The sequence below is a fragment of the Ambystoma mexicanum genome, chromosome 3p (assembly GCF_040938575.1).
Source record: "Ambystoma mexicanum isolate Mex_15411 chromosome 3p, UKY_AmexF1_1, whole genome shotgun sequence".
NCBI lineage: Eukaryota > Metazoa > Chordata > Amphibia > Caudata > Ambystomatidae > Ambystoma > Ambystoma mexicanum.
The window spans coordinates 842,954,092-842,969,742 of NC_090925.1; the positions used below are offsets into that span (position 1 = coordinate 842,954,092).

The 15,651-nt window shown below is 50.4% G+C and overlaps 1 protein-coding gene across 2 annotated transcripts in view; it reads right to left on the reverse strand.

Annotated features, from left to right (window-relative positions):
• The window catches only part of LOC138580976 (apoptosis-associated speck-like protein containing a CARD), a 40,398-nt gene that overhangs the window by 18,074 nt on the left and 6,673 nt on the right, over positions 1-15,651 (reverse strand). Inside the window, exon 2 of one of the 2 annotated variants that reach the window (XM_069651949.1) lies at positions 9,718-9,801. The exons of the other annotated variant lie outside the window; for it this stretch is intronic. Coding sequence (XP_069508050.1) covers positions 9,718-9,801 — 84 coding nt within the window. The remainder of the gene's footprint in view (positions 1-9,717; positions 9,802-15,651) is intronic. 2 annotated transcript variants of the gene reach the window in all.

A 15,651-nucleotide genomic window follows, 5' to 3' on the forward strand; every position in this document is an offset into this window, starting at 1 on the left:
TTGTGCTTTAGATACCTTAGTGCAACTAACCACAAAGCTTAGCACTGAAAAAGTAAAACCTCTAACATGTCAGTTATAGAAAGCTATAGTCAAGAGTCCCTTGCAGCCAAAACTGCTGATTGTTTAAGAGTGCTCTGTAAACATAAGGATCTCCTGACTAAGGGCAAGAAAATGGAGCTGATTGAAAGATTGTTAGCTAACCAAAGTCTGGGTGATGGTTCAGAGGAACCTACCACTCCAGCAACTGTAGATGACAGTGTTGAAGTTAACATGGAGCAAAATGTTGATGATTCTGAGGAAGAGTCAGAAGAGGAGGGTGAGGCTGTTGTAACTGTCCCCCCTAGGCCTCTGCCTGCTCTACCTGCTGTGCCTACTGGACCTTTACCAGGTCCCACATTTAGTCCTCAGTACTTTGAACTGGAGAAAATGAAGCTAGAATTGGAGTATAAGAAACTTAATGCTCAAACTGACAAAGAACTAAGGCTAAGGGAAATGGAGCTCAAGTATGACTTAGAAATGAAGAAATTATCTGTTGAGAATGTTTCTCTCTCTGGCTCCTCTAGAAGTTCCAGTCCTAAAAGACCCCGGATGCCTAAAGAATTGGTTGGTATGTATGAGCCTAAGTTGGATGTGTTGGATTGGTTGTCTCTGTTTGAATATAATCATGGGCTCCAGAACATCACAGGAAATGACTTACTCACCTGGTTGTTCTCTAGGCTTCCCCCTGTTGCAACTGATGTGGTAATGGAGATGGGGGAGGAGGATAGGAAGGACTATGAATGTGTGAAACTAGCTTTGATAGCTAGGTTTGGGAAGACCCCTTCCCAGTATCTTAAGAGGTTTAGGAACCTCAAAAAGCATGATGGTACCCCTTGGGCTACCTGGGTGAGTGAATGTTTGAAAAACTTAGAGGGATGGATTAAGGGTTACAAGGTGAACACTTATGAAGGTATGAAGAATTTGTTTATGTTGGAGACTATTTATGATGCCTGCTCTCCTGAGCTCAGACAACACTTGGCTGATTCCAGGGAATTGGATTCCCGGAAACTAGCTAAGGCTGCTGACTTGTGGGTTGCCAACAGGGCCACTCACAAGGATTCTGGGGTAACTCAGAAGAAGGATGGGGAAAAACAGTCTAAAAAGGACTCCAAAGAGAATTCTAATACCTCCCATACCCAAGAGGGCCACAAACAACCAAATAACCAGGGTAAGCCCCAGGGTAAACCGAATCAGGCTAGTGTACCTTCTGGCCACAAGCCAGAAGGAGGTCAGAACAAGCCACCCTTCCAGAGAGCATTTGGACAATGCTATGTCTGTCAGGGTACTGACCATATCAAAGGAGATCCCAAGTGCAAGGGTAAACCTGCAGGGATCAGCACAGTCTCCTTAGCCTTCACTCCTGAGGATGAAGTACAGATGGCTAGTGCCCACTTTGAACTCTTTGCTGAAGAACCCTTGGGTCTTCAAGCAACTGTAAACTTAGAGCCTATGGGTCTGGTTAGTCCCCAGAATAGGGTTGTGTATAACTCCCTACCTGTTAACTCTAAGGTGTATTATGTGGACAGTGTTCTTGTCAATGGCCAGGATACTCCTGCCAGGAGAGACACTGGGGCCAGCAGAACAGTAGTGGATGAAAGCTTCTTTCAACCTGAGGATGTGGCCAAAGCACCCAAAGGTCCCACTAAGATGTCTGGAGGCCCTGTCCAAATGGTTCCTATTCTACCAGCCCTCATTCAGTGTAACAACATGACAGTGAGGATCCCTGTCAGTGTTCAGACTGAGGTACCTGGGAAGGTCCTGTTGGGGAATGACCTAAGAACTCTAGGAGTAGTGTCCCATACCCCCAGGCCTCCCAGTATGGAGAAGCAGAACTTAACCAAATTGGCTAGAAAGGCTACCTTGAAGGACCCTTCTAAGCCTGTGGGACCCTCTACTGAGAACCCCACTACAAGCCCTGGTTTTAGTAAGTTGACCTCTAACCCAGGCACAGTTCAGGATAGTATGCTAGGAACATGGGAGCCCCAACCAAGCTCCACCCTTGTTCCCCTAGTTTCAGAGTCTCTGACCCCCCCTGCTTCTGAGGAAGAGGTGGATAGACCAACTAGGCCCCTATCTGGACCTGAGAGAACTGGTAATTCTCAGTGCTGGTGGAAAACCAGAAAAGCAAAGTCTAAGGCCAAAAACCTTCAGACTGTTGGACCTTCTACTGAAGACCCCAACTCAAATCCTAATATTAGGGGGGAAACTCCTAAAATAGGTAAGGGTAGATCTAAGAGGAAGGGGAAGCAGGTGCATTGCCTAACCCCAACCCCTCCAACCAAGAGGCCTAAGACCCAACCTGCTCCCACAAGAGAGGTGGTGAGGAACCTTGGAGGCCCCTCTAGATCTAAGGGAATCCTTTATAAGGACCCCTTCAAAAAGCCTAACATAGGTTCAGAAGTTGTACCAACTTCTGAGGGACTGGTCAACCAGATCCCCTATAACAAAAAGACTGATGTTCCTCAAAGGGTTTGTAGGTCCTTTAGCTTGCAAAAGAAAACCTTTGAGTCCTCCCTTAAGCATAGGTCAAGGTGTCACCATCAAAATGCTGATGGACTCTCTAGGATGTATATCATCGACTAGAGGTATGAGGTTCATCCAGGAGTGGATTAAATCCTCCTGTCCCTTAGTCTGGGGGGGGCGAGTGTTAGGGAGAATTCTCTGTTTAGGCTGAATTTCCCTACCTAGTGAGTCCCCCAGCAGCTTTGCTGGATTTCTGGGGTTTAATTTTTTTCTCCTGCCAAGAGTGAGACTCTTTTACCCTCACTCTTGGACATGTTGAAGTGTGTTATCTTGGTTAAACCTTGTGTTGAATGGGCTATGGGGTCTTTTACTCCATAGGGCCTCATGTATTTTTGTGATGTGGGTCACACAGCACCCTCTGTGCCGTGACCCAGGGGTGTCCTAGGGACTCCCCAACATAGACTCCATACCCTGGGACTGACTACTGTCTCCCAGGGCATGTAAAGTCACCAAAGACTTTGCTAGTCTTGAATCCTGAACAGAACCAGTACAAACCATCATATTGTGGACGTACTGGCTGGGGCAATTCGATTGCCCCAGGGTCTGTTAGTCGAGGGGGCACGTCTCCGTCCCCCCTGATCGAGTTTTGGCTGGTGGCAGTGGAAACTACTTTTTATATTCGACCGCGAATATTTCCCTATGGGATTTCCCATTGTTTTAGGCTAACACATTTAATTATTTATTTACGATAGCCTTAAACATACCGCCGGTTTATATATTTATTTTTATAACTCCGGTTGGGACTTTTTGCCAAAACTTGATTCTAAAATGGCGTTGGTGTTCGCCTCTGTAACTCTGACCCAAAGTGGAGCCCTTTGTTCCACTTTTGGCGGGCTTCTCCACAGAAGCCCTCCAAAGTGGTGCCACTCTGTCTGGGGTACTTAGGAGGGGTGGAGGGGGATTTAGGCACCCTGGACTGAGTTACCTTGGTAACTCAAGTCGCACTCCGTCCTGATTGGCCCAAGTGGTGAGCCGCCCGGCTCACCACTTAGCATGTTTGAGTGACAGCTAGGCTGGGTGAATGGGGGCTTGCTGCATAAAAGCAGGGCTTTGGGGACTGGGACTTCAGAAGTCGCCACAGGACCAAGAATCCGACGAGGGAAGAGCTGAGCCGACCTGCTTCGACGACACCACCCGGTGGAGCCCTGCTGAACCGTCTCACCACTTTTTCCCGACGACCGAGGAGAACTCTTAACGGAGTGGCTCCTTCCCTTAACTGGTGGGGACAACCAGTTTTCGCCTTCTTTCCGTTCTTTGAGGTATCTCGTGGCCGCCTTGCCTGTGCCAAGCACCCCGGCAACCGGAATACCACACTTTACCCCCCTACCGCGAAAGTCGGTACCAACCCTTTAACCGGAGGACTCCGCGGCTGGTTTCTTCCCGGGCAGTGCAACGACCCTCCTCTTCTGCTCTTCAGCGAGAACTTCTTCTCCCCTGACCGACGTCGAGCCCTGCTGCCACTGCCTGGAACAACTGCCACCGCTGGAGGATCCTTTCCGCTTAAGGTACTGTGTTCCGCCTGGCTTCCCTTGCCACCGACTGTACGGGGTAGATTTAGTCCCCGGCTTTCGAACCTGGGAGTGCCTGGGACACTTTGGCTAAAACTTTCTGAGCCACTCTAAAACTCTTTTTGACTCTTTGCAAGACTTGAATCTCTAACTAACAGTGTGATCTTGGGCACCTTTTCGCTCCGGCTACTCTAAGAGTGGGCCCTGCCTAGTGACTTTTGCTCACCTGTGACTTTGTGCTTCTTTAAGCCTATTGCAAGTGTTCTGGACCTTAGAGTGGTGTGTTTAACCCATTTCTGCTTTTTCTCTCCCTTTCTTGGAAACTACTAGAGTGTCATCTAACGTTAAGCACTCACCTCTGTTTTAATTAAGTGGTGTTAACCTAGAGTTGTCTAGATAGGAGAAAGGATTGAATCTACTTTCATTATAACTGTGTTTGAAGTGTTTACTATATTGTGCTAGAGTGTTTTTAACTTATGTGTATTTTAAATAAATAACTATATACTTTTGAAACCAAGCTCTGGTCAGTGTTTGCTTGTGCTATTGTGTTTTGGTACATATTGTGTATACTTTGCATACTGCCTAACTCTTCTTGAGAGAAGTCTGACTGCTCAGCCACAGCTACCAGGTAAATCTGGGTGGTACAGACTGCTACCAAAGGGGTTTACTGCTCTACCTGTAGTCTTAAATCTTTTGCAGTGTTCCCCAAGGGAACTGCACAGGTTTCTGCCTAACACTGCTAGTGATAAATTGAAGGCAGGACAAGCGCTGGTGAAACATTGGTATGACCAGAAAGCTTCCCTCATCAACTTTACACATGGTCAGCAAGTCCTGATCATGAATCCCATAAGGCCTCGAGCTTTACAGGACAAATGGTCAGGCCCTTACACAGTGGTGGAGCCCCTGGGTGAGGTTAACTATTTAGTGGACCTTGGAAGGCCTGGACAGGCTCCAAAAGTGTTTCACGTGAATAGGCTGAAGGCTTTCGTCCCAAGAGTCGAAATCGCAGCACTGCTACTGGCTTCGGATGTTGAGGAAGAGGAGTCTGAACCTCTCCCCGACCTGTTCCAAAGCGGTCCTTCAGATAGCTCCTTTGAGGGTGTCCGAGTGGCCCCTCACCTGACTTCTGATCAGCAGGCTGAGGTGAAAAGTTTGCTTAGGCAGTTTTCCCCCCTGTTTTCACAGTCCCCTGGTTTGACACCTTGGTGCAAACATAACATTGACACAGGAGACAGTGTACCTACCAAAAGTAGGGGATACAGGATGTCAGACAAAGTACGGTCTTATATTAAGACCGAGGTCAACAAGATGTTAGACCTTGGGGTGATTGAACCCTCTAGTAGTCCTTGGTCCAGCCCTGTGGTGTTGGTTCCAAAAGCAGGCACTTCTGAATTGAGGTTCTGCGTGGATTACAGGGCTCTGAATGCTGTCACCAAGACAGATGCACACCCCTTGCCTCGAACAGATGAGCTGGTGGATACTTTGGGTGCCTCCAAGTACCTCAGCACGTTTGACCTCACTGCTGGCTATTGGCAAATAGCTTTAGCAGAACATGCCAAGGAGAAGACAGCATTTTCTACTCCAGACGGCCTTTACCAATTCCGGGTAATGCCGTTCGGGTTGAAGAATGCACCTGCCACTTTCCAGAGGCTTGTGAATCATGTGTTGAATGGGTTGGATGAATTCTGTCTTGCATATCTGGACGATATAGCAGTTTTCAGTGCCACCTGGGAAGACCATGTGAAACACCTCGGGATTGTGCTGCAGGCTCTTCAGAAAGCCCACTTGACCATAAAGGCTAGTAAATGCCAGATTGGACAAGGCTCAGTGGTTTACCTTGGACATGAAGTAGGTGGAGGGAGGATACAGCATCTACCCAGTAAAGTACAAGCAGTACAAGACTGGCCTACCCCCACTACGCAAACCCAAGTGAGAGCCTTCTTAGGACTCACGGGGTATTACCGCAATTTTGTGGCAGACTATGGCACCATAGCTGCCCCTCTGACTGCCCTCACAACTCCGAAGAAACCCAAGAAGGTAACTTGGACCGACGAGTGTGAGAAGGCCTTCAATGGCTTAAAAGACTCCTTGTGCCAGGCCCCTGTCCTCAGGGCCCCGGATTATCAAAGACCTTTTATCGTGCAGACGGACGCCTCTGACACTGGGATAGGAGCTGTACTATCACAAGTAGATGAGAAGGGTAAGGAACACCCTATCGGTTTTATTAGTCGCCAGCTTAAGGACAGAGAGCTCAGATGGTCCACGGTAGAGAAAGAATGTTTCTCTGTTGTGTGGGCCCTAAGGAAGCTGAGGCCCTACCTCTATGGGACCCACTTCACTGTGCAAACTGACCATAAGCCGTTAAAGTGGCTAATGAACATGAAGGGGGAGAATCCAAAGTTGCTTAGGTGGTCCATAAGTCTACAAGGCTTCGACTTCACTATTGAGCATAGGCCAGGTGTCCAACATAGCAATGCTGATGGGTTGTCCAGAATGTTTAACCGACCTGAACAAGAGACTCATCCAGGGGTGGATTAGTTCCCCCTGTCCATAGTCTGGGAGGGGCGAGTGTTAGGAAAGATTTCGTAATTGTAGGTAATTTTCCTTCCATGTGGCAACCCCTAAACTTTTTGCTGTTGTTTTTCACCTTGTTCTTGACTTTGCCAGAGAAGTGCAGCCTTCTGCTGCACTCCTCTGGGCTTTCGCTCCTTTTCTTATGGGGAAACTGACATGCCCTTAAGACAGTCAGTACCGGGGAACGCTGTTTCCCGTAGTTTCTTTTATCATGTTGCGGCTTTAGTGCAACATGACACAAGAGGGCACTGTAAGCTAAGTTACAGCTCTCTTGGGTCTCTAGCCTTCTACAGGCCCTAGATACTCGTTTAGGATGGTATTTGATCGGTGCAAGTCATTCAGGGACTGGAATGGTGGCAGCGATCAATTTGTGTATTTTGAGCTCCTTTTGGCGTTCTGAGCGCGTTTTTCGCACTGAACCCAAAATGGTGGCCTGGCTCCCAAAATGGCCAGACCACGAGGCTCCTTTGTCCTGTCCACTGACCGTCTTGCTCCCTTCACCTTCCCCAGGTCGAGCCGACCCGGGGCCTTCCTTATTTGGGCATGTGCTTTCCCGCGAAACGTGGTTGCTTTCGCGGGCTTCTACATGTCTTTTGTGTGCCTCCAGGGTGTGGGCTGGGATGTCTGGTCCCAATACACATCCTGGGTGCCAGAGAGTCTAGGTGGTGTGAATGCCTGGGACCACCGTGGTCCGTGATTGGTCCACGTATGGTATGTGTGTTGATGAGCGGATCTCCCATTGGCTCCCCTCCGTTTTGGCGCGAAGGGAACCGTGGATAAGAGGGGGCTGGAAACACCACTACCATGTCGATCTCCTGAGTTCTCACGAACGAAGGAATACAGGAGCCAAGTATCCTGCAACCAAGAGGCTGGACCGAGGAATCGCTGGTGACCCGCTGAAGGACTCCTCCTTTGCACTGCTGTCGTCCCGTGAAACCCTTTCCTCCTTTGATCGAACCAGAAGGCCTGTACTGGTGCTTCGACCTTTGGAATAGCAGGAACAGCTATTCTCGGCGACTTCATCATCTCCTGCCAGTAAGCCTTCGGAAGCGTCTCTGGGCCATCCAGTTGACTGACCAGCTTACAAGGGAGCCTTGCTCTGTAACCGCCGCCAGGTTGTGTTGTATTTCGAGTCCTTGTCACTCTCACACGCTTAGTACACTTGGCGTTCCCAAGTGAGTAGTGTACATTTGGCTCAGATACACACGGCCGCTCCGTTGCCCTGCGGTGGTGACAAAACTGTGCAGGTTTCTTCGATTGGGACGTCTTTTTTCTCTACACGACGACGTGGCATTCCCGGCTCTTCTGAACCTGCCAGCTGCTGAAACTAACGTGGAGAAGCCTGGGTCTGCTTGCATCGGGGACCGGTGAGTAGTATAGCTAGGATCTGGTCGCCCTCCTGCAGTAGCCCATTGCTTTTCCCCGCTGTGTAAAAACAGCACCCTTTTGTCCGTACTCGCGCTCTGCTTCTGCTCACTGTGGAGGCTGCGCTTGAGTCGCGGAACCTGTTCTTCTTCTGTTGTGCACTAACCCGAACTGCCTGACTTCCTCCGAAGAGCTTCTCCTTTTGCCCGTTGGCACCAGCGTGTGCAGGTACTTTGAGCACAAGGCTCCACTCTTCGCAGGGCTCGGACTTCCATCTAGTTAGGTGCCTCTGAAGGCGAACTGAGTCTAAAGCATTATCGCACTGCCTGTTTTCTTTCCCTTTCAGGTGGACTACACATTTCGTGCATATAACGCTTGCGACTGTTGTATTTGTATATATATTGTGTTGATATGGTATGTGTTGGCTTAATATTGTGATATTGTGATTTTCTCGCTACGGTCATTATTTTAAAGGCCTTAAAATAAATGTGTATATATTTTTGATATAACAACTGTTTGGAGTAGTTTGTAAGCGCTCTTGCTTTGTGTGCTCATTGCGGGCTTTCAGTCACCCTCACCCCTCTTGAGACCTAGTCTTGACCGCCGCGATCGCTACCTTGATTGGTCTGGCTCGTCCAGAGGTTACCCTGTTCCAAGTAATTAGGTTGGCCTTCTGAACTTCTGCGCCACCAGGACAGAGTTCAGAAATCCGTCTTAACAGTGGTCCTCTCTACAGTGGCATGGTCTGGGGTTTTTTGATCGTTTTATTTTTGTTCGGGGCAAACTGACCGAAATGTATCTGCTCGGGCCCACATTTATATGCAAATTATTAGTTCTTTTTTTCCAGCCTCCAACTTTAAGGAAGCGGGGGACACCCCTGCACCCTGAACCCCAAAAATACTGAACATGTGGTGCGGGGGACAGCCCGCAACCTTTGCTCTGTGTGTTTGTTATTTTGGAAAGTATGCGGTCAATGTGCTCCAAAGGTCATATCAGACATGTTAAAAATGATCAAATAGGTTGTTAGATCAAAAATGTTCTATCAACTAGGCTAATTCCTAGTGGCACCATGATGTGGGATGGCCCTATACCTCAACCCTCTGGGAGAGGTGGTCATCGCTACAGTGGTGCATTGATGTTGGATGGCTATAGACCACACCCTCTCTGGGAGTGGTGGACAGATCCAGATGGCACCATGATGTGGGATGGCTACCTTAGGAGAGATGGACATCTGTACAGTGATGCCCTGAAGTAAGAGGGGTGTCTATCATACCTTCGCTGGGTTGGGTGGGCATCCCGGCAGTGGTTCTATGAAGCAGAATAGGATCTAATCTGGAATTGAAAAGGCCAGAGCCCCTAGAGAGCTTCCCAGAAAGAGTTCAGTTGTAAGAGTATCTACCACATGAATCCACAGCTGTGACCCTAATAGCTTTTACTACAGATTCTGTTAATTAATGTGGATTTTTGTAACATGTTCATGAAAATGCAATATGTTAAACATGGATAAAAATCCCCCCTAAAAAACATAAAGGAGCCTTGGGTAAGTGTTGGTTGCTGGGTGTGGTTAGTGAGAGTTAGTGGGGGTCTGAAGGCAAATGGGGGATCTCCCAATTGATAAAAACGCTCGTACGTGAAGTGGAGATCCTAGGAAAGTTACTTTAGATGGATGGATCTGCCTCCTACAACACTCCACATCTTTAATGCTCACCTGCAGGTCTGGGCCCTGCACCAGCTCCCTCCCTGCTGGAGCGGGTCGGAGGGGGCACAGACACAGTGCTCCCACTGGCGCCATCTGTGGAGAGAAACAAGATAGCACTGTAAAGGAGAGGTGTTGCTCATTGAGCCCTAAGAATACATCTGCACACTTTGTGACTCCCCATCTGTAGGGCACATCGTCCGTTGTCACTCCCTCCCTGACTCCACGTTGCCCCTAATGCCACCCCTCCTCACGTGGTAGCCCCTTTATAGGGATAATGTGGTAAAGGAGTAAGGTAGGGTGTCCCACCAGAGGGCAGGTATAGGGCGTGGGGGCTTGCTCACAAAAAGCAACAAAACAGGCAAAAGTTGAATTTAATTGAAGCATTCAGTGTGGTGGAACTTTTTCCTCAAAACAAGCAAATGCAATACACCTTTAGAAAAAGTATTGAAGGAAATGTGGATCTTTTGGAAGGTGACCTTCACTAGGCTTTAGTTAGGGAAACGAGCTTTGCAAAATGGTGACATATCGATCCTGACGAGTTGGGTTGCGAGGCTGATGGTACGTTTGAGTTCTGAACATGCTGCATGGTTTGCCTGGCTGTGTAAACTTGAATTCTGGTCTCCGTCGTCACCTGACACGAAGGTGGCTCGGCTGTACTCCCCATGACCCTCCCACCACCACTCGCCATTACAAGTTATACCTTTTCTGAAAGTAACCCTAGGCCCACATCCTCTAGACTGGGGTTGAGAGACCAAATGGCAATCCTCAACAGGGAGGTGCAGGAGGTACGCACAAGCGTTTCCACCGGGGTGTTTTTGGGTGCTGCACAAGCCAGCGAGCTGGCTTGGGGACAAAGTGCCCCCTTTCCTGGGGGTTTAAAACAGGCAGGGAAGGTTCGGGAGCAAGCAGGGGTTGGGGCCGTTTTGAACAACCCCCACCCTCCCACCCTTTAATTTGGTCTTGCAAATGGAGGTCCTGGGGTTGGGAGGTTTTTTAAGCTATCATTTTTGTTTTTGGGGGATGATGTGGGTGGCCTATTATATGGGGCGATGGTGGCGACGGTGTGATAGGCGGGGCGGTTAGAGTTGAGCAATGTTTTTGTTAACTGGTTCACATTGTTGCTGATTCGGCAAGTCAGCCTGGCTGCAGGCCATAGAGTAGGTCGGAGGAAGATTGGTGTTGAGGGGAGCATGGTGGGGGAGGATGACTTGGGCAAGAGGTTGCTCGGGACATGGCCCTTTGGAGGATGTAAAAAGGAGTAATAGAGCGGTAAAGGAGAAGGGTGGCGCTGTTTGCACAAATAGGCTAGCCCAGGGGCAGAAAGAGGGTTCGAGGTATTGAACGAGGGATGTGGCCTCAGGAAGAAGATGGAGGGAGAAAGCGGGAATGAAGGTTGCAAGGAATTGAGGGGAAGGGGACTCAGCAAGCGTCAGGAAGTGATGAATTGTTGAATTCATTAATTAATCGTTTTGATGATTGTAATTTCATGCGTAGTCTGTAAGGCCAGGGAGACAGGTTAGTGTGTATTTGTAAGCTGTGGCCTGTCACATTAAAGCAACCTTTTCGTCTTCCAGCGAGTGTGGGAATTTTTGTGCAGTGAGCCCAAACAGAAGCCAATGAGATACTGTGTGTTTGTGGAGTGCTAGAGGGGGCAATGGGTGGGAGGATCTAAGTGAATCATTAAAGGCCCGCCTAACCGGTGATCGGGTGCAATGCTGCTATCTACACGTGCAAAGAGGTGCCCAGCACGGGTGGGGTGGGCTAGAGGGGCCTATTCGGAAGTGAGCCTGGAACGCAGTGGAAGCGAGAGTTCCTGACAGGAGAGAACACACGTAGTCACATCTCAGAGGCTGACCGGCCCCCGCAAGGGGCGCTAGAGGGACAGCCTACATAGCGGGCTGTCCCCTCTGGCCACCCCCTTCCGGTTGCTGGGCATGCCTCTCCTCTTCCTCCCACCTCAGCGAGGCGGAAGAGGTGTCCCCGGGGACCTGGCTTCCGGTCAGATCTCCCCAGGGACACTTATAAGGGCGGGAGCGGCAGGCCATCAGTCTTTTGCCCTGCAGCTCCCGCCTAGTGTTACCTGGACGATTTTCTATTTACTGGCAAGGATGGGTCCGATGACTGTTCAAGTGCAATGTCTGCCTTTCAGCAATGGATGGGAGAGATGGGGGTTCCCTTAGCGCCTGGGAAGACAGAGGGTCCATGTAGGGTTTTAACATTCCTTGGCATTGAGATTGACACTGTTAAGGGGACCTGCAGGTTACCAGAGGACAAAGTCGAAGGCCTAAACGCTGTGATTAGGAGTAATTTGTCGAAGGACAAGACCACCCTGGAGAAGATGCAGCAACTCCTGGGTAAGCTGAATTTTGCGGCCAAAGTCATCCCGGCAGGGAGGGTCTTTGCACGAAGGCTGGCCAGGGCAACAGCTGGTGTGGCTCAGAAGCAGCACCACATTAGATTAAGCGCTGCCCTCAAAGAGGACTTGAAGATGTGGTGCAGATTCTTAGATAGCTTCAATGGGGTTCAGTTATGGCGAACCCCGTGGGAAACCAGCGCTGAGCTACAGATGTTTTCGGATGCTGCAGGAAGCGAAGGTTTCGGTGTGATCCTAGGGCCTGAGTGGTGTGCTCAGAAGTGGCCGCAGCAATGGCACAAGAAGGGCAGAACAAGAAACATAATGGTCCTAGAGATGTTCCCCCATTGTAGTCGTATTGTTGTTGTGGCCTAGGATTCTGGCCAACAAGAGGGTTCGTTTTTGGTCCGACAACAATGCGGTAGTCCAAGCCATTAACTTAGTCTGCTTCTTGCACAGCAATGTTGAGCTTGCTCAGAAAACTAGTGGAAGTATGTTTATATCATAACATTGAATTTAGGGCTCGCCATGTGCCGGGCACTGCAAATGTTGCTGCTGACGCTCTTTCTCGCTTTCAGTGGTCCAAGTTCCGGAATGCCCACCCGGAGGGCAAGCTGGAGGGAGCACAGTTCAAAAAGGAATGGTGGCAGTTGGTGGTGTGGACAGGGCACTCGCAGAGTTGAGTGAGCGCTCACTCATGCCCAGAGTAAGATGCAGATACCAGCAAGGTTATGGTAAAGTTCAAGAGCGTGATTTCTTATCTACAGTGCGAAAAACAGACCGCGGAGGAACAGGTATGCACTTTTGTGGTTTGGGCGCACTCAGAAGCATTGTCAAAGTGTTGGGCGGCGTCGCACCTGGCGGCGGTTGCCTTCCACTCCAAGTTGGAGGGGAGGGGTGATCCCACAAAGGGGTTTTTGGTGCGCTCTGCATTGAAAGGCTGGGCCCGTTCGGAGCGCAAACCAATTGACTTTGGGTTATTGGTGAGGTTGTTGGCCATATTACCTAGCATATGCTTGGGCGTATTCGAAACGGCTCTATTCAGGTTGGCGTTCGCATGGGCCTTTTTTGAGGCCTTTAGGATTAGTGAGCTAGTTTCTGCATCCAAGAAAGACACATCTGGGAGGGCCATTGCTTTGGGTGATGTATCCCTGTTCCACAAAGACTCAGGTGAAGGGGTCAGTATATGGTTGAGGAAAAGCAAGACGGATCAGCAGGGAAAAGGTTTTGACATATGCCTACATGGGGCCCCCCTGGCGGATTGCTGCCCTGTGCACCTTTTTAAGCGGTTTCTACAAATAAAAGCTACAAGCGCTGGCCCCCCGCTAATCCACACCGACACTTCCCCCCCTCTCTGTATTTCAATTTCGCATGGTGCTGACAATGGCCTTGAAGGCCTTGGGAATTCAGGGGGAGGGGTGGTCTACCCATAGTTTCAGGATAGGCGCAGCTACCACTGCCTTTCAGCAGGGCATGTCTCCACGGGCAATCATGAAGGTGGGGAGGTGGGAGTCAGGCCGTTATTGACTGTATGTCCGCCCCCAGCACAGTGCATTCCCAGAAGAATACTAGATACCAAGAGCACTCAAGGGCCGGGCTGGGTAGTTGGGCGGGTTGGATCCTGGGGGATCAAAAAACTTAGGGTGTGGTATGTTTTTTCCCCGCAGATGACGCAGTGTGGTTGATCGGCCACTCATTTGTGACACGTGTAAAAAAAAAAAAAAAAAAAATGGACTGGGCAATGGACGATCGGCCACAACCTGGGATTCAATGGTACCAAGGGTGTGTGTGGCCGGCACTCCTGGAATGAGGTGGCATTCCTTGCTGCCTGCTATTCACTGGTGACAAAAGGGGAGGCGGGCACCAAGGTGGTTATTAAGTCATTTGGGGGGCAACAATCCGGCCAAGTTAGGTCGCAGACGTTTGCCCACACAAATACAGGTGACGTTGCGCATAGTGGCGCACGAGTTACCTGGTGTGAATCCCCACCCACCCACGCCTGATAAGTAAAGTCTTGGGGCAAACAAGTCAAAGGTTGGTAAGATTTTGAGTGCAACCAAAAGCGTTGTCAGCTTATGCCAGTGGCATATATGGGACAGTGTCCTACTCAGTGGCGGCTGCTATGATAGGGCGGCCGGGCGCCGCCCCCCCAAAAAAAGAGAGAAGCTAAAAGAGATTCAGTCAGAGAACTTCTCTGATTGAATCTCTTTTAGCTTTAGTACTGCTGCATTTCCTTTGCCAACAGCGCGGGGGCGCTGTGGCAAGGAAACAATAGTGTGTTAGGTCGGCCCAGCGCCGGGGCGCGTCCCAATTTAGTATATATTTTTTCTATAGTAGAGTGCGTGGAGCTCGTAGCTCCACGCACTCTACGTAGCCCCTTTCATTAGAAGCCTGGCGGGGCGCTTCAGGGGTGGCCCCGCCAGTCTGAAATTTGCGCAAACAGCGCACTTATTCATTCCTTCGAATCCCTCCCCTGCCATGGATACAGTAATATCATTGGCTGGCAAACAGCCAATGATATTACTGTATCTATGAGTCAGACTATTGGCGGCGCAGGGTGTGTGCGTGCGCCTGCGCCGCCTTCACACCCTGTTGACTTTCTCTTTCCATCCCCGGTACGACGAGTCAACATCAACATTCAAGTTGTGCTGCTGCCCAGCCCCAGTGACCAGGCGCCGCGGTAAGTACCCCCGTTTCTTCTCTGGGCCCGGGGACTGGGAGTGTTACTTACACTCCCCTCCCCGAGCCCAAACTATGTGATCCACCACCACCACCGCCCTGGGCCCAGGCCCAGGGCCGAGTCAACACTGAACGACGTGTAGGCCAAGGCCTACACGTCGTTCAGTGTTGCTGGCTGCCGAGCTGACTGCCGTCAACTTGGGGCGAGCCTTGGTGGTAGCGGGCCACCCGCTACCACCAAGGCTCGCCCCAAGTTGATGGCAGTCGGCGGGGGCCGCCTGGGCCTAGCCTTGTTGTTTATCCCGGTCCGTGCATGGCCCAAGGGCCTTGCCTTGGGCCACGCCGGACCGGTACGCAAGCGCAAGGCCCAGTGGGCCATGCACGGACTGGGATAACCCAGGGCAGGCAGGCGTGTGCTGCTGCTGCGGCTGCCCAGCCGCGGGCAGCCGCGACCACTCACAGCGCATCTGCTAATTGTGCCGTTTTATATTTTCGGCATTTTTCCACAAAAAATGCCGAAAATATAAAACGGCCGGGAAACGGCACAAGTCACCACTGGGAGAGCCCTGGCAGGGAGAGGGTCTCTGCCTGCCAGCCAGGCTCTTCCTGGTGGTGACTTGTGCCGTTTTATATTTTCGGCATTTTTTGTTGAAAAATGGCGAAAATATAAAACGGCACAATAAGCAGATGCGCCGGGAGTGGTCGCGGGCCGCGCGGCTAACGGAAACGTGGGCTCTGCCTCCGAGGGCCAATGTATACAGTGTGCCTCACATTACCAGGCGATGGACAGCCAGATGCCTGACGCGGTGCAAGCCACTGTGCTTTTACTGTCAGCTCCCATGAAAGGGAAATTTAAGGGGAGCGAGTGGTGATGCCCGTCCATTGCCAATTACCTCTCCCCTAATGGGCAC